The 23272-nt window shown below is 41.8% G+C and overlaps 4 protein-coding genes across 10 annotated transcripts in view; 2 read left to right on the plus strand and 2 right to left on the minus strand.

Annotated features, from left to right (window-relative positions):
• Positions 1-605, minus strand: part of LOC122861383 (CAP-Gly domain-containing linker protein 4-like) — a 40110-nt gene extending 39505 nt beyond the window's left edge. The window contains exon 1 of one of the 4 annotated variants that reach the window (XM_044165635.1): positions 451-605. The gene's annotated coding sequence lies outside the window, so the exon portion shown is untranslated. The remainder of the gene's footprint in view (positions 1-450) is intronic. The other 3 variants (XM_044165634.1, XM_044165636.1, XM_044165637.1) reach the window with 3 other exon arrangements.
• An 816-nt stretch (positions 606-1421) lies between these two features.
• On the plus strand, positions 1422-3444 carry lg15h2orf50 (linkage group 15 C2orf50 homolog). Its single transcript, XM_044165639.1, has 3 exons — positions 1422-1781; positions 1954-1993; positions 2494-3444. The coding sequence occupies exons 1-3, from the start codon at positions 1558-1560 to the stop codon at positions 2689-2691; spliced, it is 462 nt and encodes a 153-aa protein (XP_044021574.1). The 5' UTR covers positions 1422-1557; the 3' UTR covers positions 2692-3444.
• Positions 3445-3963: 519 nt separating this feature from the next.
• On the plus strand, positions 3964-10281 carry slc66a3 (solute carrier family 66 member 3). Its single transcript, XM_044165638.1, has 7 exons — positions 3964-4245; positions 5970-6052; positions 6861-6930; positions 7069-7126; positions 7457-7577; positions 8662-8703; positions 9734-10281. Exons 1-7 carry the CDS (start codon positions 4100-4102, stop codon positions 9832-9834), a joined length of 621 nt encoding a protein of 206 aa, XP_044021573.1. The 5' UTR covers positions 3964-4099; the 3' UTR covers positions 9835-10281.
• A 135-nt stretch (positions 10282-10416) lies between these two features.
• The window catches only part of rock2a (rho-associated, coiled-coil containing protein kinase 2a), a 35764-nt gene continuing 22908 nt past the window's right edge, over positions 10417-23272 (minus strand). Inside the window, exons 15-34 of one of the 4 annotated variants that reach the window (XR_006374482.1) lie at positions 22697-22943; positions 21182-21288; positions 20184-20343; positions 19718-19878; positions 19271-19455; positions 19095-19164; positions 18263-18366; positions 17869-18055; positions 17474-17567; positions 17284-17378; positions 16881-17072; positions 16449-16617; positions 15936-16006; positions 15771-15859; positions 15544-15622; positions 15111-15378; positions 14768-14981; positions 12840-12962; positions 12252-12330; positions 10417-12134 (exon numbers count right to left, since the gene is read on the minus strand). Coding sequence is in view for 1 of the 4 variants with exons in the window: in XM_044165633.1 (XP_044021568.1) it covers positions 12131-12134; positions 14768-14981; positions 15111-15378; positions 15544-15622; positions 15771-15859; positions 15936-16006; positions 16449-16617; positions 16881-17072; positions 17284-17378; positions 17474-17567; positions 17869-18055; positions 18263-18366; positions 19095-19164; positions 19271-19455; positions 19718-19878; positions 20184-20343; positions 21182-21288; positions 22697-22943 (2496 nt within the window). In the remaining 3 variants the exon portion in view is untranslated. Of the gene's footprint in view, positions 12135-12251; positions 12331-12835; positions 12963-14767; positions 14982-15110; positions 15379-15543; positions 15623-15770; positions 15860-15935; positions 16007-16448; positions 16618-16880; positions 17073-17283; positions 17379-17473; positions 17568-17868; positions 18056-18262; positions 18367-19094; positions 19165-19270; positions 19456-19717; positions 19879-20183; positions 20344-21181; positions 21289-22696; positions 22944-23272 lie in introns of all 4 variants that reach the window. The other 3 variants (XR_006374484.1, XR_006374483.1, XM_044165633.1) reach the window with 3 other exon arrangements.

Below are 23272 nucleotides of genomic sequence, written 5' to 3' on the forward strand. Positions count from 1 at the left end.
TAGCGCTGAAGGCAGCTGAAGCTATGTTAGCTTATCTAATGTCAAAACACTTATTTCATTTATTTCGGGTATTAACACATCTTTTATTTAACCAAACATTAGAGAGCTGACCGTAAACGGTTAGCCGGCTAGCATATGTTAAAAAGCCGGCTCGTGCTTAGAGACAGCTATACTATATCGGGGTTTGTTTGTTTTTGTTTTGTTTTTGTCCATGCCTGGTAAACATAAGCAGTTAGCAGCCACAGATCTGATGATCATGCGTTGTAGAAAAAGTTGCCAAGAGAGATGAAGTGCCTTCTCTTTAATGTTCACTTACGTTAGCTCCTCAGGTAATGTTATCTAGCACAAATACTGGGCCAAGTATTCTACCTGCTTAAAATGCACTTTACGACTAGTAAAAACAATAAATGTCCTGTTTAGCTAACGGTACATACAACACATTTCCGTTACCTTGACCTTGCTGCTCGTTTCAATTCGTTCATGAGGAAAATGACTAGAAAGCCAGTGGCGGATTTAATTTCCGTCAATTCTTACTGTAAACTACATAGCTAAGGTACATCCTGTTTCAGAATAAAAGCGTTTATTGTAGTTTTCCGGTCTTAAAAATAAAGGTACTACAATGCACACTCTTTATAAACATCAGCATTTCAGATTAAATTTTATTTCGAATATTTTTAAATTTTCAAAAACAATTTCCAAAATCCTGAAATATGCGTATTATCTTTAAAATGAACCCATTTCTTTACAAGTATGCCTACATTTCTTATTTTAAAATTCACAATTACTCATCTTAGACAGAGGACTGTTCCACTGGATATGATCGGGCATATGTACCCAAATAACCAACAGGAACTCTGAAACAGAAAATGCAATGTCATATTTGCAAGTATAGCAAGGTGGAACAGAGGTGGATTGTACATGGGGATCATTTTAAGTCCAACACCTCCTTTATCATTTACTGCCACGGTCTGGGGGGCTAAGTCCACACACAGTGACACGACCCATCTTCCCATTCTGCAGGAGGTAATTTCCCAGGGGCAGCAATGTGGGATGCTGGACTTGAATGTCAGTCAGAAAGGACACATTCAGTGCACTTTCACTGATGGATGCTAGTTTTTATTGAACCTGGAGAGCCCCCGGCACCTGTAGCTGCCTCCGTCTAAGACCTTGCCCTTTGGTGGTTGGCATAAGCCTCGCTGGTTCAAGCTTGGATCTGCTCAGAGCCATTCATCCTTTCCCAAACACCTATCACTTGTGTGTGTATAAGTGTGTGTGTGTGTGTGTGTGTGTGTGTGTCAGCATGAGTGATGAGTGATTGGGGGGGGGTTTAGTGGTTGTAGCTGGTGAAAATAGCTCTTCAGCTAAATTTAAAATTAAGATACCTCTGGACATTAATAACAAAAATGACTGACAGTAAGCAACAAGCCACCGCCAGTGGTGGAGACAGCAAGTTGCCTGAACACCGTTTCCATGGAAACGTAAACAAAACGGCAGTATACTGGCAGTGATTTCTCTACGCACACTCCGCTCACTTCCTTTCAAGAATTCACTTGAACAATGGACTTGAACAACGTTAGGCGCGTATCCTCCGCTGGCTACCGGTTACCGGACCCAAACAGCGGGACCAGGCCGGTGGCGACCCGGCCACCAGCGGACAGGACGCGCTACGCCAAAGGAGACGCGGTGTCCGCGGAGCTGAAACCGGACAGGAGTGATCCCGTTCAACAGGACCGAGTGTGGAGAGAGCTGGTATGGAGTGAAAGGAGAGGAGTGCGGGAATGGTGGGTATGACTTTAGCAGACAATCAAACTGTTCTGTAAGCCACCTGCCACTAAACCGTCAAAATGAGTCTGGGGATATGAGCAGACTTCATTTCTGTGATGTTGAGAACAAACTAAAATCTTAAATCAGCTGAAGTCATGGCAGACTTAACCAATATGTTATGGCCCACAGGGAGAAGAACTGGGACTTCCTCAGGAAATATGATCAGATGGTAAGACAACATGTGTACAATTCACAAATGTTGAGATGAATTAACCTCTCATCTACACCTTTCCCCTTCCCGTGCCAAACCTCTGAATATATTCATATCCCCTAACATTTTTCACGATGTTTCACCAACAGCCTGACACTCAACAGTGTTAAAATGTTCGTGGAAAACTGCAGTATTCGACTTTTTGACACTACAAACTGGTCGATGATGTGAACTTTTTTAACATCAGCAATAGGTTTGATGCTGCAGCTTTCATCTAAAATACTATCCCTCGCCTTTTTAAATTCTTTCTAATGGCATCAACCTGAAGTGAACGTGTCTAAATACTCAGTGGAATATCATTGTTGATGACAGTATTGTAAAAAGCATCCAACTGATTACAGGATAACTTAGTCTCTTTTGTCCCTGATTCATTTAAGGTCAGCTTTATCTGCAAGGCTTATACAGCCGACTGTTGCCAACAAACATCTGACTGGGACTTTCCCTCTGTGTGTTTGTAGGGGCAGCTGAAGTCAGAGGAGCCTCCGCCCAGCTACGTGTCGCTCTTCTCTGATGGTGTCCCCAACACCACCAACCAGATGTTTGGCAGCAGACTGTCCACTCCGCTGGGGGTCGAACTGGTCAGATTGGACAGGCTGTTACCCTGGTTTGGAAGCCATCACAAGCGCAAGCTGGATCCAGAGATGCTGCCCTGCTAGACCGCTCTGAAGACGAGTCACTTCACATCTGGGCCTCTGCACCATCAGGTCTTGTTTTTTTACTCTGGACTCTGCAAAGCTGCCATTGTACTGGCCTTATGTGGAGCTTAGACGGGTTTGGCATGGAGTGGCACTCACCATAGCTCAGCCTAAGTGAGTTTAGATTTTATGGGTTGTTTTTTTTTGCTATTTTAATGAAGAGTGAATATTAAGTAAAATACAGACATCTACTTATAAGCCATATTAGGTAAGGAGTCAGGAGTAAGAAATAAATGATGTTTGCCATCCTACATTTACCAGATATGCAGTCCTTCATTGATCATATTGTACTTTATGTCCAGAAATTGTGTTTGTTCATAGGTCTGGGTATGCCACACACAAGCAGTACAAAACTTAAAGGTATTTGCTGTCTGATAAAGACAGGTGAGGAGGGAAGACACTGGCAGATCAGATTCACGTCATCCGAGCTCCATCGGGTATTTAACCAGATAGGTGATAATCTAACAAGATACCTGATCAAATTTGGATGAGTGAAAGGTTGTATCACCGCTACATTTCACCCAGTGCACTCAGAGAGAATCTTACTGCTGCTAAATATATCTTATTTTGGTGTTAAATTGGTTTTATTGTTCAAAAAAACATGTTGGTCCCCGCTGAATTAGAAAAACTGATCTTCAGATGGTTTTGTGATCTGGGTGTTGTGGAATTGTATCCGAAGTCTATCTGACTGGAATAAAGATTGTGCATTTTAAAGTCTGGGTGTACTGAACTGATTGTGTTCTGTTAAAAGTGTACTAGATGTGTAATCAGTACAGCAGACTACATTTGAAATAATTCCAGGTGGAGAGTTTGCTTATAGCATAGTATTTGAGTAATAGTGTAGTTTCAATGCTGAATGCTGAAACGCATTCAGACTCATTTAAACGAGAAGGCAGGAAGAGAAAAACAGCCCACGCGCTGTAATGAGGATTTCAAACGACTTGCTCTAATTTGTGAGCACAACGAGCCAATCAGCTTCCAGAGGATGTATGCGGAAGTGAGAAAAGATGCTGGCTGACCAAGCTCACAGAACAATAAAGGAAATCAAACAAATTCGCCTTCAAAATAAAACGTATCGCTCTATGCATCCATGTGTAGTTTAGGCAAAGTAGCTCTTTTTAGACTTGCAATAGAATGAATGTTTAAAGTTTTTTGGGTTTTTTTGGATTTTACAACGTAAACATATTTTGGTTACGATTTCAAAACACGCATTTACTCTCTTCTATTTTGAAAGCGTCGCACGGGAAGTCTTTTCTGAATGCGTCTCTCCTTTGGTGACATCGCAGCGGCGCGCTGCTAACTTTGAGCAAAATCTTCTTGATATCTGACAAGTTAAAGTTCACATTTGGTCACGTCCGCCTGCCAGACGATGCAGTCCGATACGCTGTTGCATGTCGCTAATTTCAGCACGCTGTTTGTGTGCATGGTGCTGAAGTTCCCGCAGATTTTTGTACTGATGAGAGCGAAATCAACGACGGGAGTCAGCCTCAACAGCCTCCTCCTCGAGTTGATCGGGTACGTGACTTTTTTTAGTGGAACTTATTTCAGCAAGTTTGGCGTCAATGCCGTTATTCGAGCTGTAAAGTGCGCACCGTAGAGGGAAAGGGACATTCATTGGGACCAGTGTGATAAGGTAGCCTCTGCAGCGCACTAATATTCCATGCTTATGTAACGTTATTACTGATGTGATGTTGTGTTCCTGTTCCTCAGCGGGCGCATCTCTTGTGGAGAGAACCACGCCTCCACTCTAAATTTGCGTTTTTTTTTTTTTGTGGTCTTGGTAAAGGCGCGCATGTTCTTAAACGTGATCTGAAACCGCCACTGAATCCCTAATATAGCTATAATGGTCAATTCGGCATGCATCTGAACCACCACCTGTCTTTTATTTTAATATAACGTTCTAAAAGTGATATTATTGCTCCTCCACCACCATCGCTACCCCACTGTTGGCCTTTGCCGGGGGAAATGAAGGAAATGCATGAGCACATCCTTATACAGAATCCTTATTTGGAAACAGGACTTGCTGGGCTCCAGGAGGCTGCGACTGAGGTTTGAGGCACACAACTGAGAAGCTTACAGACAGTATTTCCTGTTGGACTAGTGAAGATATCGCCTAACTACTGTTTGTTTTTGCAGGCTTTTATAAAAAAAATTTTTAAAAAAAAGTTCCACTGGGATCATGTTGAGTGTGGGGCTGAGCAGCTTCCTGTCTGTAAGGCTGTATCATTTCTCAGTGTCCTGCCTGTCCTCGGTGTCTGGCAGTAGCTGCACTCTCCTAAATGTGTCCACTGTGTTGGTGAGCGGTCATTGTGCATGCTGCAGTGAAATAGCCAAGCCTTAAAGCTGCACTGGGCACAGTGTTTATGTAAAAAGAAAAGTCATTTTATGAATATGTACTGCATTGGCATAGATGCACACTGTCCCCCCTGATGGTGATGGATCTGTGGTGTTGCCATTGTCACTGGTGGGGGGGGGAATCTCCATTCACATGTGACCACATCTCAGCGGTGCAATAAGTAATATGTTATTGCCCCGTAGTATAAAATGCTTTGATTGTATCTGCAGTTAGGCAGGTGTTATTGCCTTCACCTGTTGCTAAGAGATTTCCGGCTTTAAAAACTCACTTCCCAGCCTGTCTGGGAACAAAAACCGCTCAAACATGATCAAACCTGTCTGCATCTGGTGATGTGGCAAATCCTTGTTCAGATAGACCTCGATAAAACTAATTAATCCTTGTAAGTGTTTAAAAAAAAAAAGTCAGCGAGAGAGCTTTTTTCTCCCTTTCAGCCCTTTACTGTATAAAACATCACTCGCATATTGGCCTGGTGGGTGAACACGAGCGTGCTCTGTGCAGTGTACTGACACTGCCCTCCAGGATTTGGGGGGGTGTTGTCGAATAGGGGCAGCCATTCGCCACCACGAACTTGTGAAAATGCCTTGCGCGGCTTTAACTCGTGTTTCGTTTTGATTGTTTTATCACCGTGGCCACTTCACCTTGCATCAGTTTCTCAGCCCTCGCCTTGCCTGCACGTAGAAATCTGCACACACCAGCGGCCTGTAAGCATATGCGTCCAGCTGCACGCTAGCTCGGTAAACAGGATCTTCAGCTGTGGAGTCTCAGAAATAGTTTTGCTGAAGACTACAACTAATTTGCCATATTTGCTCTTGAGCATTGCTTCTGTGATTTCGTACTGAACATTACAATACAATGCAATAACCTGATAGCATCTGTTTTACAGGTTCATTGTTTTTGTTACGTACCAGATGTACTATGACTACCCACCTCCAACATACCTGGAGTATCCAATTCTCATTGCCCAAGGTGAGTTGTCTTTATTTCAGACACAGACTTATTTCATGACCAACCAGAATACAGTACTGGTTATGTGACGAGTGAATTTAATAAACAGTATATGTTCATTTACGTTATTAATTACGTTATTAAGAGGTGCAATTTCTCATTTTGTCAGTAAAGGTGTCAATTTCTTAAAATTTTCTGTCAAATCAAATTTTGGAGCCAGAGTCAGAGTAAGCCAGGCCTTAGTTGGTTTATATTTTCAAACACACCCAGTGTTAAATGCCTCACACTCCAATACAAATTGACTATTGTATGCCCATGGTTTAATATTATACACAGGGGTTTGACAGAAAATCAATAGATCATCCACATGGTTGATGCGGGCAATAACTGATGTCATGTAAGAACGTTCACAGTAATCATGTAGTGTAGAAACAAATGACTTTGGTCTCAATTGAAAGGGGCATTAAGTCATCAGTGACCTTTATGGATCTCCATTTGTAACCAGTGGGAACCACAATAACAGAACATCACTCTTCCTACTGTACTCAAGTCTCTAGAGCAGCATATCCACCCCAAGAGGCCTGTTACTGACAGATCCAATAGCGACATCTTAACAGTGGAGGGCTCAGATATTTTATGTGTCTGGAAAAAGCAAGTTTGAGCTTCGTAAACCAGAAATATTAGTTTCTGGGTGAGTTAATGAGACAAAACAACAAAAACTTATATATATGCCCCTTTTGAAATGGAAATCAAACCCAGCCTTGTGAAACATGCAGCCCCATTGATCATGTGCCCTGAAGTGGTGTTATAACCTGCCCTGCGTCCTCAGATGTCATTCTTCTGCTGCTGATTCTTCACTACAACGGCAGCCTGCGGCAGAGCCTCATCTACACCTTGGTGTATCCTTTCATCACTTTCAAATAGTCCTGGATGCGAAAGTGTTCATTAGGCGTTGAAGAAAATCAATGACCCACGGGCCTTTGTTGATACCTTTTTACAGTATGTCACGTGCTACTGCCTTAACACAATGTGTTCAGGTTTGTCGGAGGTTGGAGGCTCCTCACTGTGGAGAAGTGGATCATAGATTTGGCTATGGTAATAAATCAGTATAACATCAATCACAAGTCACAGTATGTCTCAGAGTAAGCAAAGAGATGGCACGTCATCAGTCAGGAGAAATGAGGTGGAGACTCGAACAGAAAGTTCTGCAGACCTCATTGCACCTGTTTTATCTTCAAGAAGACACCCAGACCTTATAAATGCCAAATGGTCGTGTTGGTTAATGAGATGAATGTGTCTAAAGGCATCTTTGCATGTGAATGGGCGAGAGCAGTGATCCTGCAACTGCTTTCCCCATAAAAGTTTGAAGCTTTTGCAGGCTACAGAGAGAAACTTTTCACTTTTTGACCTCCACTCCCTCCTCAGAGCCTGTGCACATTCATCAGTGCAGCCAGTAAATTTGCCCAGCTCCAGTGCCTGTGGAGGTCCAAGGACTCTGGGCAGGTTAGCGCCCTCTCCTGGGCTATGGCTACCTACACATGCATAGGTGAGTATCACGTACTGGACATGGACACAATAGTCCTCTGTGTGTTGCGCCTTTTACTTTTCCCGGTTTCTTCAAATTCCCTCCCTGCCCGGACTGTTTGGAGAGAGCTTTTGTTTTCACGATGAAGCTAATTTAAAAAGAAGCATCTTTCTAGCTAATGCTGCTGCAGCTTCATTTGTTTTCCAGCGGCCGTGTTGTATTTCTCAACCCTTGTCGTTTTGGAAGCCCGATACTGATTCTTCAGAACAGGAATAACTTCTTTATTTTTAATATAATGTCCAGAAAGCTAAAGAGCAAAACTGCGCTATGAAATGAGAGTGAATAATGCACGCTCATTTTAGTGCAGTTTTGCTCCTTTGCTTTTAAATACGCCACTGTGTTCACCCGCTCGTTCAACTTTGTCTGCTCATTATTGGTGGACAGGTAGCATACGGTGGGTTTCTACAGTTTTAACACCGAAAACTGCTGAAAACTGCGCAAATAAGAGCGGTTAGAGTGAACCAAAACAATGAGCTGAAAGATGCTAAAATGCTACTTAGATCAGGGGAACTGCAGAGCTGGGTAATAATTCTTCTAATAAGTGGGCTCAGACGCCTCTCACATGTTCAAGCTTGTGATCACGGTCTGGTCACTAAAACCCATATTGATAATAACAAAGTCATGTACGGACCCCACAATAAGTAGCTCATTAATGGTATAATTGAGTGAAATCTTGGGGAAATGTCTCATTAGACTCACTTAGTTCAGGTTAATGAAGTCTTATAAATGTTCAAGAGTAGTCTTGAATTGCGACACAATAAATGTTGATCCAAAAGGCTGATCTCCACTCTTCAAATAAAAGCCAGTATCATCCTCTTGTCTGTCTCAGCCTCATGTTTAGCGTTCCTAATGCTTCACAAATTTCTGAGATTTCTTCTCCTCCCTAAAGTACTGTTACTGTCGTGTTTCACTTCATGAATATGTATTCGACTATTTACTCTGCTCCTAATTTAATAAATTAGCAATTCTGCGCTTCATTAATTAAATATTAGACGCTCTCTTGGCTAAAGAGGATGTCATTAACTCAGCTTCCTCTTTGTTTCAGCACGGATTTACACCACCACAGTGACAACTGGAGACATGCAGGGTAAGTCAGACTGAATTACAAATGTCTGTGGCATGTGTCGTATCCCAGATAGGAATTTATGATCTCAAATAAACATTTCAGAGGGAGCTCTTCAGAAAGATTTGTTTTCTAAATAACTATCAAGTTTTAAATTAGTAAAGGATTTTTATTTTTGTGGTCTGGAGGCTTTGCTATGAGGAAACCTGGTGTGTGAGAGGGACAGGAGTGAAATTCCATAAGAGGGAAGCTTCTGGGTGCTCAGTCAGTAGTGTATATACCACGTGAATGGTCAAAATGGATGCTTGTGTTCTCCCCAGGCAAATGTTGTTTTGGAAAATGAGCTTTTAAAACCTTATTTGGGAAGAGGCTTGTAGCTGTAACAGGCTTTCAAGGGAGAAAATGCAGTAAAAATGCATGCAAAGCATGGCTGAATTACGAGACGATGGGCCCCTGGGCACAGACATGTAAAAGGCCCCCCACCCCTGCTACAAAGGAGCAAAACACCCAGACTGAAAGAGATGCTGCTTTCCGTCTTTGTGGCTGGTTTGTGTCTCTTCGTAGTTGTTCTGTGTCTCTGTGTGGCCGCTTTGTGTCTCTTTGTAGTTCTGTGTCTTTCTGTGGACGTTTTGTGTGTCTTTGTGGACGATCAGGATAACCCCTACTTTTAACTGAGCTGTGTGACTTTTCAACAAGAAATGTTAACAGTCACTAAAAAACAGAGGCTCGTTCACTAATCCCTCCATGCATCCAAAGGCAAAATATTTCTATACAACATAAGAAAGTACTCAGTCAGTACTGATTGAAGGGGAAGTGAACCAGGCTGCTGAAAGAGAAATAGCATTTTGAGAATCTGCTAATTGATAATAGCCAATATTCAGGCCAAATGTACGTATTTAACAGGAAGGAAGTAGCGGAATAGACACCTTAGCACCATTTAACTTGCAGATCCTCAACTTCAAAAACGATATCCGGATGATAGCGTGTCTGAATCCCTATTAAGTTCCTATGCATTAGTATCCATCTCGAATCTAATAAAATCTCTTTGTCACAGTTCTGGTGCGGTTCATCGTCATGACTCTGCTCAACATGTGGGTGCTTCTCACTGTGCTCTACTACCAGAGACACCGCAGCAGGTCCAAGAAAGAAGAATAAGCTTTAAAGTTGGATCCTAAAGGCTCACTGGCTGTTCTGTAAACCTGCAATTCATTCATGTGTCTGCCAGCTCTGTTCACCAGAGATTACTGGGTTATTGTGGACACAGCCAGGACTGAAAACCAAAACTGACAGGTAACAACGGTTATGAGGCAGCTTTTGTAATACTGACCCCTTTAAATGTTTTTACCTCCGTATTAAACCCACACATTTCTTTTAATAACATTCCAGTGACTGCACATCTGCTACAAGTTGTAGTGAGAGCAGAGACCAAGGAAGTTTCATACTGTATGAGGGGAAAAAAATGTAGTGTCATTAGATAGGACAGCACAAGCCAAGCATATATGAGATCTTCCTACTCAGGACAAGAAATACTGTATTTTGAAAAGCTTTTTATAAGTGTAAAGTTCAAAACAATTTTAATAAAGCAAACATTCTAGCTTCTTACAATGTGGTATTTTCAGTCATGCATTAAAAACTCACCCCCCCCAAAAAACAAGCAGAGTTGTTGTGCACCTTTACAGGATTATAGCTTTCAAGATATTTCTTTTTAAAGACAAAAAAATAATCCAAAACCAAAAGGCACATCCACATCTTTATTGTTGAAGTAGTTATTATTATAGAGCTGTTTGGTAGCAAACATGCAATCTGGATGTAGAGCCCTTAAATACAAAGTGGACAAGGCTGTATAAATAATATAATGTGCACTGTATGGCATGTAAAATATATACTGTGTATATTTATATGTATAAAACATGCTTCTTGGTTAAAGGAGAGCACTCAGTACACACACACACACACACACACGCACACACACACACACACACACAGTTACTCTCCACCTGCTATATAAGCCACATACACACAACAATGTGCCCAAACTCAGAGTTTGGTTACTTTTAATACAAAAATATCAGGACAAACACTTTTAGAAAAACTTTCAATGGAATAGTGCTGCTCAGTATTTTGACTCATGGAATATGATTGCATACCTTCATTGTTTCTGCTTCTTGTTTGTAAATTCCCCTCCTTTTCTTTGCAAGGAATGACTAAAAACTACATTTCTAATAGGTGGAGGCCTGTGGGTGACAGCACTGAAGTGTGAGGCCTGAAAAGGCAAACACATGCAAGTTCACTCAGAGTAGTTGGTGATGAAAGGGGGCTTCAGTCAAGTATATTTGGATAGAAGTAATACAATGCCTGCGTGTCGTCTCTGGTAAAGACCAGATGTACATTCAAACAACAAAAGGAGCCGAGCTCGGATCAGAAAAGCATTAATGGTGCACCCCTTGAATTCAGTAAACATTAACCCTCATAACTGACAGTGCAGGTTGAAAGATTATGGGATTGTGAGGAACTCATGTCTGGGCCTCCATCTAATGCCATTCAGAGCAGGATTCTGTTCACTTAGAACCATTACTGTAGTCATACAACGACAAACCGGTGATTCAGAGCATGCCTGAGTCAGAAATCTGAATAAGAGGCACTAAAGGAGTTATTTGCCCAAATCCTGGAGGAATGGTGACACTCCTTCCCCGCCTTGCTGACTTTCCTACAAGTCCCAGCTCCTTTGCTTAAGTACCTTATTCAAGTTTCTGTGACCCGTGTGGACGCGCACCTGAAAGCAGAATCGTGGGAAGCAAGAAGCTACAATCAATATGTTAAAAGAGTTTGAATAAGTACAGATACTGTATCTGGGATCAAGTTCAACAACCTCAGCTGCATTCAGCCAACAAATTACAGAATTTACTATCTTCTGAGTGTAGTGTTCCCCATTAAACCCTTCATATTGTTCACAATCATTAAACACAAGAATGTCTTTTTTTTTTATTTGGCCACAAGAATCCCCAAAAGTGGTGAGGAAGAGTCAAGAGTTTTCCTGTTAGGTCCTTCAATCAGACAGTGTGTCCTGGTGAGAAGTGTTGAGGTAAGTGTATCCCCTTCTTGTCGGGCTTATAAGAGCTCTCTTCTGTTCTGTGGGTGCTGAACGAGTCACTCCGGCCCCGCAGAGACACATAATTTGCTCTCGTCAAGGGCCCACGAGAAGACTTCGGCTAACGTGCTTACAAGTCATCCAGCCGGGTGAAAAGATCACAGCTGTTGATAGTCGTTACCGCTTCAATTGGCTGGGAAAGAAGTTCAACAAAAGGGAAAAACGGACTTTGTAACTCTCACAGGCTGAAGCACGACAGGGTGGGTTGTGAAGAAGTGATGTGGAGTTCAGTGTGCTGATCTGCAAACGGAGCTTTGTATAGAGTCTGAGATTCAGGACGATGCACCACACTCCCAAGCGAGGTTAACTGGAGGAAGAGAAACAGATGTAAGATTAGTCTCAGCAAATACCTTTTGTACATCATGTCCCCGTAGTATCTAAATAATACTGACTAAAGAATCCTGCATAAATCGCTTGTACTCACTTATTTCACAATGTTTCAGTCTTCAGACTTTCACCAGAAAAGGTTTATGAATTTCTTTGGTTGCTTCACAGTCAAGATCCTACGCACACATTAAGACTTGATGGTGTGCAAGAACTTTGTGAATTTGATGTGAGAAGTTCTGTTTGGCTTTGATAAAACTCAGATACATCAGGCTCCAGTGTTAAAAGGGAAAATGATATACCATTTTATATTACCTTAGGCATTTTAATACAATACAATGATACAGTAACAGAATTTTTAAAACAGAGAAGATATTTTCACTGGGTGATATAATCAGGTATTTGCCTAATGTTCAGCACCTAAATAAATTATGAAAAAAACATAAAAGTGATTAGGTTTCTATTTTAGCCCAGAAGACAATGTATCTGCTTTCATTTAAAACACCCAGTGGCAAGGTGATCCAAGCTATCAGGTGAGCAGCCAAATGTTTCCCGCACCCCAACAAGCACGTGCCATGGGGCTAACACATGTGAACATAGCCCACCACCACCACAAACTGACAACCAGGACTGTGTCTGAACGTTGGGTGCAAAAAGACACTTTTTGGTTGTAAACAGACATACACACATTCAGGAATTGAGTCGTTTACAGGGAAACATCTGGGCAAAGGAAGAACAAGGTGGGAGAAGTCATCATTTGTACCAGTGTCCACTGTGGGATTCTTCTCGCCTGATTTTGAAGCCATTTGACCTGTGAGGTCAGAGGACATTAGGTCACGATGGGTGAGGACGTTAACAGGATGATGTGACTACAAAACAGTGCCTTTATCCTCAGCAGCTTTAGAAATATCAAAGTTTAGTTGTTGTGGTGGGCTACCACCCCAAAAACAACATTATGGGTCTCACGTTTTTCAAGGTAGCAGAGAATAAGCAGTGAAGGGTCTGGAAACACTGAGTTTTCTTTCATCAATATTCAGATTTGATCTCCAGTGTTTCCTTCACTTTTTAAAATCACAGTAAATTGGGACTGTAGCTGTGTAAATTGATGCCTCGTAGAAACAGTGTTCCACTGCCACTGAAATCACCGCACTGCACGGCACACAGTTACCATTAACGGTCATCTAGAGGAAACAGAGGAACACTCATCATCGATATCATCCAATGCCCAGTGTCAGTCCTGAAGACCAAAGTCCTCCAATCTGACAGGGGAGATTAGTTGTGATGGCCAAGTAACATTTGCTGCACATACAAACTGGTAACCATAAATGAAGTCCTGAGACACACAACAAGAGTGTCTCAGGACTATACAGAGAACAAAGCTCCACAGCTGCTCACTTTCTCATACTTCAAAAACACTTCTCACTGAAGCTGCTGTGAATTCTAGATTTTTAACCTCTTTGAGGTTTCACGCCATCAGCTTTCACACAGGGTTTAGTATAGAAATATCAACATTGCTTTGGTTAGATTTTGTAACTCTGGATGCACTATAGATGAGACCGATACCAGCATTTTTGGACTGAACTGGTCATTCTAACTTGTCAGGGTCACATCTAGACCGTGGGACACAACTCTCCAATACAGAGCCCCCAAAGGGTCACGTGGTGAATTTTTTTCTGATATACTTTTGCGTTCCCTCTGATCCATAGGAACAGTTAGTGTTAAAATACACTGCCAGGTTAGAGAAACCCTCTGCAGAAACTACAGAAAGGAGAGATGATGTGACACTTTACATTCTGCATTTATTGCTCAGTACTCCTTTTAAAAGGCTGAGCTCCAACAGTATACAGCCGCTGGCTGTGAGCACAGCTGCAGCTGCTCTGCCTGGCTGTGCTGTGTGAAGCTGTGGATATGGTTATTATTCAGACCAAGGCTGCATTTTTGGTTGAGTCAATGATGCTCTGGATGTGGCTACAGTAGCTGTACTGCGACTCTTCACTGCACACACACACACACAACCCCTGCATGTAGTTAGTGTTACACCCATTATACACTAACGTGTCACAGCTATATTCATCACAACCAAGCACAGGTAACGCAAAAGAATTTCTGGGAAAAAAAAGTCCCAGCGTGACCTTTCGGGGGCTCTGGGAGCCACAGAAACCCAGGACATATTACAAAGTAGTAACACGAGAATAACTACAGTCCTGTAGTACAGTGATAATAATAAATATTAGTACATTTGGCTATGCCATGGTGATTAAAATGACACGACATCATTACATCAATTCAGTTTAAAGGCTTTTTGGAGCCATCCAGTGTTGTACTGATCACTTACACAACGCATACAGTATGTGTATAGTTTGACCCCATATACCATTCCAACTCTAGCCTGCATGCAGATGGTCCATTCAAAAAGGTTACTTTATCAATAGTGTGCACTAAAACCCACAACCTTTGCCTCACTGGAGTCCTCCTACATAACCCATCATTTCATACAAACTGGAAATCAACCAATCTTACGAGTGTCAATTACTGAAAAATAAAGACTTTTTTGTTTTTAAAGCTTGTCCAAAAAGCAAAACGTGTTCACACATAGTCTCTTGTCTGCTTTGCTACCTGCTCTTGCTGGTGGGGAGCGGTCGACTGGGCCTCCTCATGGACTGGCTGGGCTGGACCTTCATGGAGGCGCGAGGCGATGAGCGTGCAAAGTGCTCTGGCGGTGGAGGCTTCTTGGGAATCTTCTTGATCAGTCGGCTCACCCACTTCTGCTGCTCCTCCTGGGACACGGCCAGCAGCAGCAGGTTCTTGGCCGTAGACACGTCATAGTTTACTGGTGGTGGGGGGAAAAAAGTGCAACTTTCAGTTATAGTCTTCAGTTATCTTTATTAGCAACATTGGTTTTACTGAAAAATCATAGTTCATAGATCAGTCCGTATGTGAATGCACAGGAGCATCCTACCTTTGCATGGAGCAATGATCTCCTCCTTCTTGTCCATGTGGTCCTTGTGGCACTTGATGTGGCAGCGCCGGCACTCCAGAGCAGGCGGCGGCTTGAACATGTTCCACAGCGGCTTGGTGCACGCCTCACAGTTGGTGGGGAAATGGTAGAGCGTGGGGATGAACTCATGGCCCTTGTGGCAGATGTAGCTGGACTTCTCTCCGATGGCCAGCGGCTCCACAGGAAACTCTGGCTCCTTTTTGCTCTCGCCTTCGTTGGCGTAAAGAATCTGGAGCGGTGATAGAGAATGAGGAGAGAGGATTTTTGTCTAAATTTGTGCTTTTGACACTCAACAAACAATCATATAATGATCATCCAGAAGTTCAATTTTAAGACGACACAGTACAATTCAGAATTTCAATAATAAAACCATTGAAGCGGTGCAGAGACAGACCTGGAATATCCTGGGAATTTCTTTGGCGTCAGCACGGTACACATCTGTCTGAGTGACTGGTCTCACATGGAAGAGTTTGCTGTGAGAAGAAAATAAGTCAATGTCCCCTTATCATAACAACTCAGCTGCATCTCAGTTCAACAACAAATGCCCCCACAGGACATAATGAACTCATAAACAAACTAAAACTGACATGAGTCGTGGATTGTCTTTAGGTGTGTACTCACTCTATGTCAAGCACCATGTAGGGAATGGACTGCTCTTTGTCTTGCTCGCTGTTGTAGAAGAGAATCTTCTTGCTGCTCACTACAACATACTAAAGCAACAGAACAGACATGGTAAGGTTACGGAGAGACTGTTATACATCATCAAAGCAGCTTCATTCTCTATACCTTTTTCTCCCATCCAAACTTCTTGGTGTTGTTTCTTACAGGGAGAGAGAGCCAGCCCTCCAGCCTTGTTTCTAAATGGGGAAAAAGATAGATGCATATATAGCATGTAAGCATTATGATAATCTGTCAGTGTTACCATAAAACACATTTTCCAACCAAATAAAATACAGGGTAACTGCCTTCATTTTAATTTTCCCAAATAAAAAGCTGCTGGATTTTCTTAAAATTTTGCAAAACACCTGCACAATCCTCCAAAATGACTAAATTTGGTGTACAGCAGCAGCGATGTAGTGAAAATAAAAGATAAACTACATTTTTTCACACCTTTGTTTTATTTCTTCCAAAACCCAAATCCTTATCTAACCTGCCTCTTAACATACAGGTATTTATTATATAGTTGGTCATTTTAAGCAAGTTGCACTTGCTTATAATGACAAATGATTTTGGAATGCCTGACTCTGTTTGGTTGTACGAAAGTATAATGACAATGAATACATTCCATTGACATCTTACCTGTGTATGCATCATCAGCATCAAACTCCGGCCCACTGCTGACGCTGGCAGAGTCCATTGATTGAACGCTGAGCGACAGCAGGCGGTTCCTCAGCTGCTCGATGTCACTGTCCTTACTGTCCAGAGCCATCTGCAGCTCAATACGCATCTGGCTCTCATCCGACAGTTGCTGCAAATAAAAATAAAAAAACGAGGTTCAGTCAAAGATACTGAACAAGGAGCGACGATACTGCCGCGCATGCTGGTCGGTCGAGCCTATAGAAACTGCTGTTACTTAAGGGGAATTGGTGGGACTGGGGAAATCTTTCACATTTGTACAAGTGCCTGAAATTACATATTTAATGAGGAATGATTAGAAATGACATCAGAGACAAGAGAAGTCCGAATATTGGTGTAAAAGGAACTCAAAGTGTGTGTGACTGTTCTACTGACCGCCTGCATTTCATTGATCTCCCTCTGGTATTTGATGATGGAGCTGTTGAGTTTTTCCTTCTCCGACCTCAGCTCCAACTGCAGCTTCCTGTTCTCCTTCTCCTTCCGCCGCATGTCTGTGTCGTTACCACGGCGACTGCCTCCGCCACGAACCTCCTTCCTGTTCATGATCTCTGCCAGCTTATTGACAGCCTGTAGACAGACAATGAGTACCACAGTCCATGCTTTAGCGTGTTTTCAGAGTTGTCTAGTTGTAAAACAGCTTTAGGAACTGATGGGAGGTGATTCCTGGAGAAATAACCCAGCAGAGGGTTTCTCAAGTTGCTCTCTAAGTGTATGTCAAGTGACAACTAAACCAAAGCTAATCATACCATGCATGTGCTCCATTTTTAAACAGACTTACCTGAGTTTTCAGTGTCCTCTCTGACTGCAGCTGCTTCTCAAATGCCTGCTTCATCTGGCTGATCTGCTGCTCCCAATCCTTTGACTTTTCTGATTCTGAAAAAAAAACAAAAAAACACACAAACAAAAATGAGAAATGTTAACCCTGGCAATATTTTGCTTACAAGTTACATTTAAAACATTTTCATTACCTTCCATTGCCTCCTTCAGTTTGTTGTTCAGCTCCTCCTTCTCATTGGCTAGGTTGGCGACATCACTGGTCAGGGTCCTATTGGCTTCCTCCAGCTGCATGAGGCAGGAAATACTGTCATATTCACTGGTATGGGTAATTATGAGCACTGTCTAGGCTGTCTGCTACTGCCACCTGTTGTCCAACCTCTTTATACAGTTCTAGAATGTGCTGGATTTACACTGTGCTGTTGTGCATCATATTGTATTACTTCAGTAATGAGGCAAGCTATCCTCTCTATCTAATGAGCTTTTACCAACATGCTGCTGTTCAAACTGCCTACAATACAAAACCCTTTCAGATCATCCGGATTTAACATTTCAAGTGTGAAGGCAGGAGACAGTTGATGCAACTCACCGAATTGATGGTGATGTCCTTCTCAGCTAGCTCCTGACGATGGCGGGCCATCATCTCCTTCAGTTCCAGCTCCTTCATTATCTTCTCCTTCTCCAGGTCTGAGTACTGCTCCTCAGCAATGGAGCGCGCCAGCTGCTCTGAGTCAGCCTTTGTCAGTGTGATCTCGAGCTGAGCTGCCAACGAATCCCTGAAAGAAATTAAAAAACAACTGAAAGGCTGAACAGCAAATAATCACAAACCCAGAATATAAATGTCTCACTCAGAGACATAATGAACTGACTGCTACTTCCTTATGTTGTCTTGCTTTTGGTTAAAAAACAGCTATTGAATTTTGTCACTGATGTTTTAAAGTGTACTAAAAAGAAAATATCATAATTTCAAACAGTCAAACCACCTCTCCTCCTGTAGCTCCTGCAGGGACTGCTGCACATCTTTGTAGAGTTTGTTCCTCTCTTCACACTCCTCCTTTAGTTCACGAACCTGGGTCTTATACAGCGTCTGGAAAACACAGCAAACCACCTCATAAATTCTGCAGCCTACTACTGTACATTTCCACTGGGAAGACTAGAGAAGTAAAAAACGTTCCATAAAAGGCAAATACTTTTCCTGAGTAATAATGAATATATACAGTGTGTACAGATAAGCCGATAAAATCAAAACTATGATGGAGGGAAAAATATCATTCAGGTTCCATTACACATTCGATTATTCCATTTACACAGATCATGAAATGTTTATATTATTATAGAAATTAGGGCTGCATGATATGGTAAAAAAATCATATTGCGATTATTTTGAGTGGGAATTATCATTTTTGCATCACAATTTTCATTTTCACAGTTTTCTTACATCTGGAGAACAAGATTTGTAGGCCAGGGCATCTCTGCATACCTCGGCATATCTTTTTTTAATCAAAAAATTGCAGCTTATGCAATTTGGATATTGCACTTGGCCATATTTCGATTTTGATAATATTGAGATTAATTGTGCAGCCCTAAAAGAAATACATGAAAGATGAACAAATGGATGTCCACTGAACTGTGAACATTGCTTCCTTTAACAGCTATGAAATACACACAACAACATGCATTAGCTACTGAAATAAAAGGAATGGTGTTCTGATGGCAAATAACAACCCACACACTCTGCAAGTAAAATGCAGAGCAACTGTGATAGCACTTAGTCATTTTACATCCACATTTGTACAGAGCAGAACAAAGACTCACAGAGAAATACTGTTCAGCTTCTAACTGGTCCTGTAATTCCTTCATTTGCCCGTCTGTGTCTTGTCTTTCTCTGTAGTCAAAAATAAAAAAATAAATTTCTCATCATCCTCTTTATTTCAAGATATGAAGCCTTGGGTATGACTGCTAGAAAAGACTTTAACAAAATGTAAACTGACTTGCGCAGCTCTTGGTTCTGTTTCTCCAGGCTGCGTTTAATGTCCAGCAGGTGATTTGTTTCCTGCTTGAGTTGCTTCTCTGAGGTTCGCAGAGAATTGAGCTGCTGGTTCTGAGCCTTCAGGTCATTCTGAGTCAGGGAACGCTTCTGGGTCTCCTGCTCGATCTTCAGTGTCAGGTTCTTCACCTGAAAGAATGAACAAAACAAAGACAGACAGAGAAATGAGGAGTGGCTGTGTTTTTATTGTTTAGAAGGTTGAATTTGCTTTTGTTATTGTTTTGTCTGTACTTCCTGTTTTTGTAAATTGCTACTGAATCACAGTTATTCCTCTACAGCTCCGAAGTGACACATTGTTACATAAGCTACAAGATTTGTTTCTGTAGGTGGCATTTAATATCTAAACACACACTTCACTGTTCCCCTGCGCAGAATATAAACACTCCCTCACCTCTTCGGTTAGTCGGTCCTTGTGTCTGCGCAGCTCATCTAGTTTCTGCAGAGCCTGTTTATAGTCACAGTCCATCATGCTGCTGTGCTTCTCCAGCTCCAGTATTCGGTTCTCCAGCCGTAGTTTGGCTGCTCGCTCCTCCGCCAGCTTCTGCTCCATCTCTGGATTTATCAATATATTTTCCACATGTTTAAGTTATGTTAATCAGTAGTGACAAGTATGTAAAGCTAGAATAATAAATGCACATTGTGTATGACCCGTAGCAATGCATAAAGGCCTGGCTGGTGGAGTCACAGATGTCCACTGGTGCCAACTGATTTCACAAAGTTCAAATCTTAAATTAATTTGCTTCTTCTTCACAACATCTAATGTGTAATGGTACAAACTAGGATGAACAGACAGTTGAAGTAAACAAGGAGGTATGTGAGAGAACAACTTCCACGAAACAAAGGCCTGGTGCCCTTACCCTTCATGGACTCTGACTTGGCGCCCTCAATGGTTACTTTGATCTTGCTCTTGTCTGCCAGCAGCGCCCTGGTGGCCTTATGAGAGGCCTCCTCCTGCTCCAGCTCCTGCTGCAGCACCTTCAGCTTGTACGTCAAATCAATCTCTTTGTTGCTCATCTCCTGTACAAAGAAAACAAGGGCAGAGATGTTCTGATAAACCCAATGAAACCCTAAGAGTAAACCTCGGCTAGCTACCACACATCCAATAACATCATTCATTCAACCTTTAAATCTCGAGGAATCGTTTTCAATGATTTAGAAAGTGCAAAGCAGAATAAATACAACCAAAAAATAAGTAAATAATAAGAATGATAATAATGGCATAAACGCTGAACTCACTCATCTTCAGACAATACTTCCTGCAGCAGAATACAGCTCAGAAGAGGAGAAACAAATTAACATAATCTGAAATCATTATCGAAGAATTAAAGCACTGAATGATCATAGCACATCACTAACTACCCATCTGTATAGTCAGGATCAATATGCCATTTGAATTATTTAGTAAACCAAACAGACATCAGCAGCTGATCCATGTAAGTACTTGGAAGATTACAATTCTACAAAGATGGTGGCCATCAACGTAAGTCTAAACAGTGCTTTAATTAATTATGTAAATGTTTTATACTGGTGCCGGATACCCCAAGACAAAGTACTCTGGGGAAGAATCACTATGTTTATTTTATCTTTGCAGTTCAAGCTGTCTAAATGAACCCCCCCGGTATTCATATGACTGGACAACCTGTTGGTCTTAAATTACGGAGATGGTGACGGGCCAATACACTGTTTGTTATGGTTTATTTGAATGTTTTTTAACATCTTTGTATTTTTCAGGCCTACAACTTACTTCAGAGAGTATCCCAAGGTCAAAAAATGAAGGAGGTTGTAAATACTGAAAAGCTAATATTTACAAACCAATGAAGAATATAGTCATTTTTAGCCTGTTTTTCTGGTTTACCTTCTCCAGATCGGTGTGTTTTTCCTGAAGCTGTCTCTTCTCAGTCTCAGCTTTGGACAGAGCCTGTCTCTGCTGACGTACCTCCTCCTCCAGGCCTGAGATACGTCCTGCAAGACAAAGCCAAGAGGGTCCTCAGAGACGCATGTTTATAAAACATGCTTATAACATACAACAAACTAACCACTTCTACTTTAAATCATTGCTGGGATTGTGCACAATCCCAGCAAGACAGATGGATTTCTGATTTCTCATCCATCTCCTTATTGTTTGCCTACAAGTGTGAGTGTGTTGCTTTTTTTCCGGCAATGCCATGTGCCACAATGACTTTGTTTATACACACACATGCTTAAGGCATTTACATAGTTCAAATGAATGCTATTTCTCCAATAGCCCAGTTCATTGGAGAAAGCAGTTCATTGCAGATTCACTTCCATTGTGCTACCTTGTTTGATGTGTAAATGCGACATCTGGTCACTGCATCTGATGACCAACAACAGCAGTTTGACAAAAGCCAAAGAGAAAGTTCAGTGAGGCGTTTACATTTTGAAACAAATGGAGACTGAGCAGAAGTCTGGGTGTGTTAACGGAGCTGTGTTTGCTTAGAGTATGACCTCACCTCAATTAACACAATCAGATAAAAGCTTTTATATGACAGGTTAAATAGCTTGAGTGCTGCCCGAATCAGATTAAGGCTGAATTATTTGCCTTGATGATAACATGCTCCCTCGTACAGTTACATGCGTGCTGGGGGCTGACCAGTACAACCACAGACTGCTACTATTGCATACTGACCAGCTGCAATGGAGTAACTGGCTGTAGTTTTATTCAAGGGCTTTTCTACAGGAAAGAGAGCATTTCATGTTTTACTCTCTACACTCAACAGATTTGTTCAACCAGTGTGGCTTAAGCATTGTAGCGGATGTATTTGTGACATGGGGCAGACAAACCTGTTTTAGTAAAAGCTCTTACAAATAAATTCAAATCAATCTCTCTCTCTCTCACACACACACACACACACACACACACACACACACGGACAGTGAGTGTGTTGTTTGCTGAATGGATTCTGCAGTGCAAACTCCTTATTAAGACCTGAAAAGCCTCTTTGGTGCCCTCTGTATTTGTGTGGCACATTGCTCTTGCCCACCTAGCTGCCCTAATAAATCTGCCATGTAGACTGCTGGGCAGACAGAAGTGGCTAAGATAATACATCTTTATCCAAGGCGTGTAATAGAATTTCCACCTCATAAAAATACAATAACTATATCAGCAACTCCTTACAGCAGAATTTGAACACTGAATTGCATTCCACTCACTAAAGTCACACATTGCTCTATAAATGTATATAAATAAATAGATACATACAAAGTCAAACTAATATATTTAATCGTATCTTAAAACCAGATGAAAAATGATGTGGTGCCTTTCTGCTTGGTAATACATACAAATGACCATTGTTTACAGACTAGAAATCTTTCCAGATCCTGTATTAAATACTGTGTATGTGTCACCCACCCGTCAGGTCGCTGATGGTCTCTGAGCCCTGGCTGTGCTCCCTCCTCTCTGTCTCCAGTGCGGCCTGCAGGCTGATGCATTCCTTCTCCAGACTCAGCTTGCTGCGCTCCAGCAGGCAGCATTTGTCCTGCAGCTCGCGCACGTTGGCCTCCAGCTGCTGCAGCTGCTTGCTGCTGTCCGTCTGGGTTTTACGGAGCCTTGTCGCCGCCTCAGACTCGGCCCGCAGCAACGTGTTGGCTTCTTCCAGCTGAGCAGATTTATTTGGTTACTCATTACTTTTCTAGTTGTTAACAGTTACAGTATGTCCTGAGTCCTGTCACATACAAACTTTCCAATCAAGTACTTTATTTAGAAAAATAGAGAAACAGGCTTAGTGCAATATAATACAAAGTACTCCCTGTTATTTTACATAGTACTAAAATATATTTCTGTTCATCTCAAGGCTTTTATTCCATAAATCTGTTTTGAGAAATATAGTATACTGCAACAACTTGGTTGTAATCCCATAACTCCTAATAAATACATGCATACGTAAATAACCTCTAATTTTAATATTGGTTAAGAAATTGGATCACA

The sequence above is a fragment of the Siniperca chuatsi genome, linkage group LG15, assembly GCF_020085105.1.
Source record: "Siniperca chuatsi isolate FFG_IHB_CAS linkage group LG15, ASM2008510v1, whole genome shotgun sequence".
Taxonomy (NCBI): Eukaryota; Metazoa; Chordata; class Actinopteri; order Centrarchiformes; family Sinipercidae; genus Siniperca; species Siniperca chuatsi.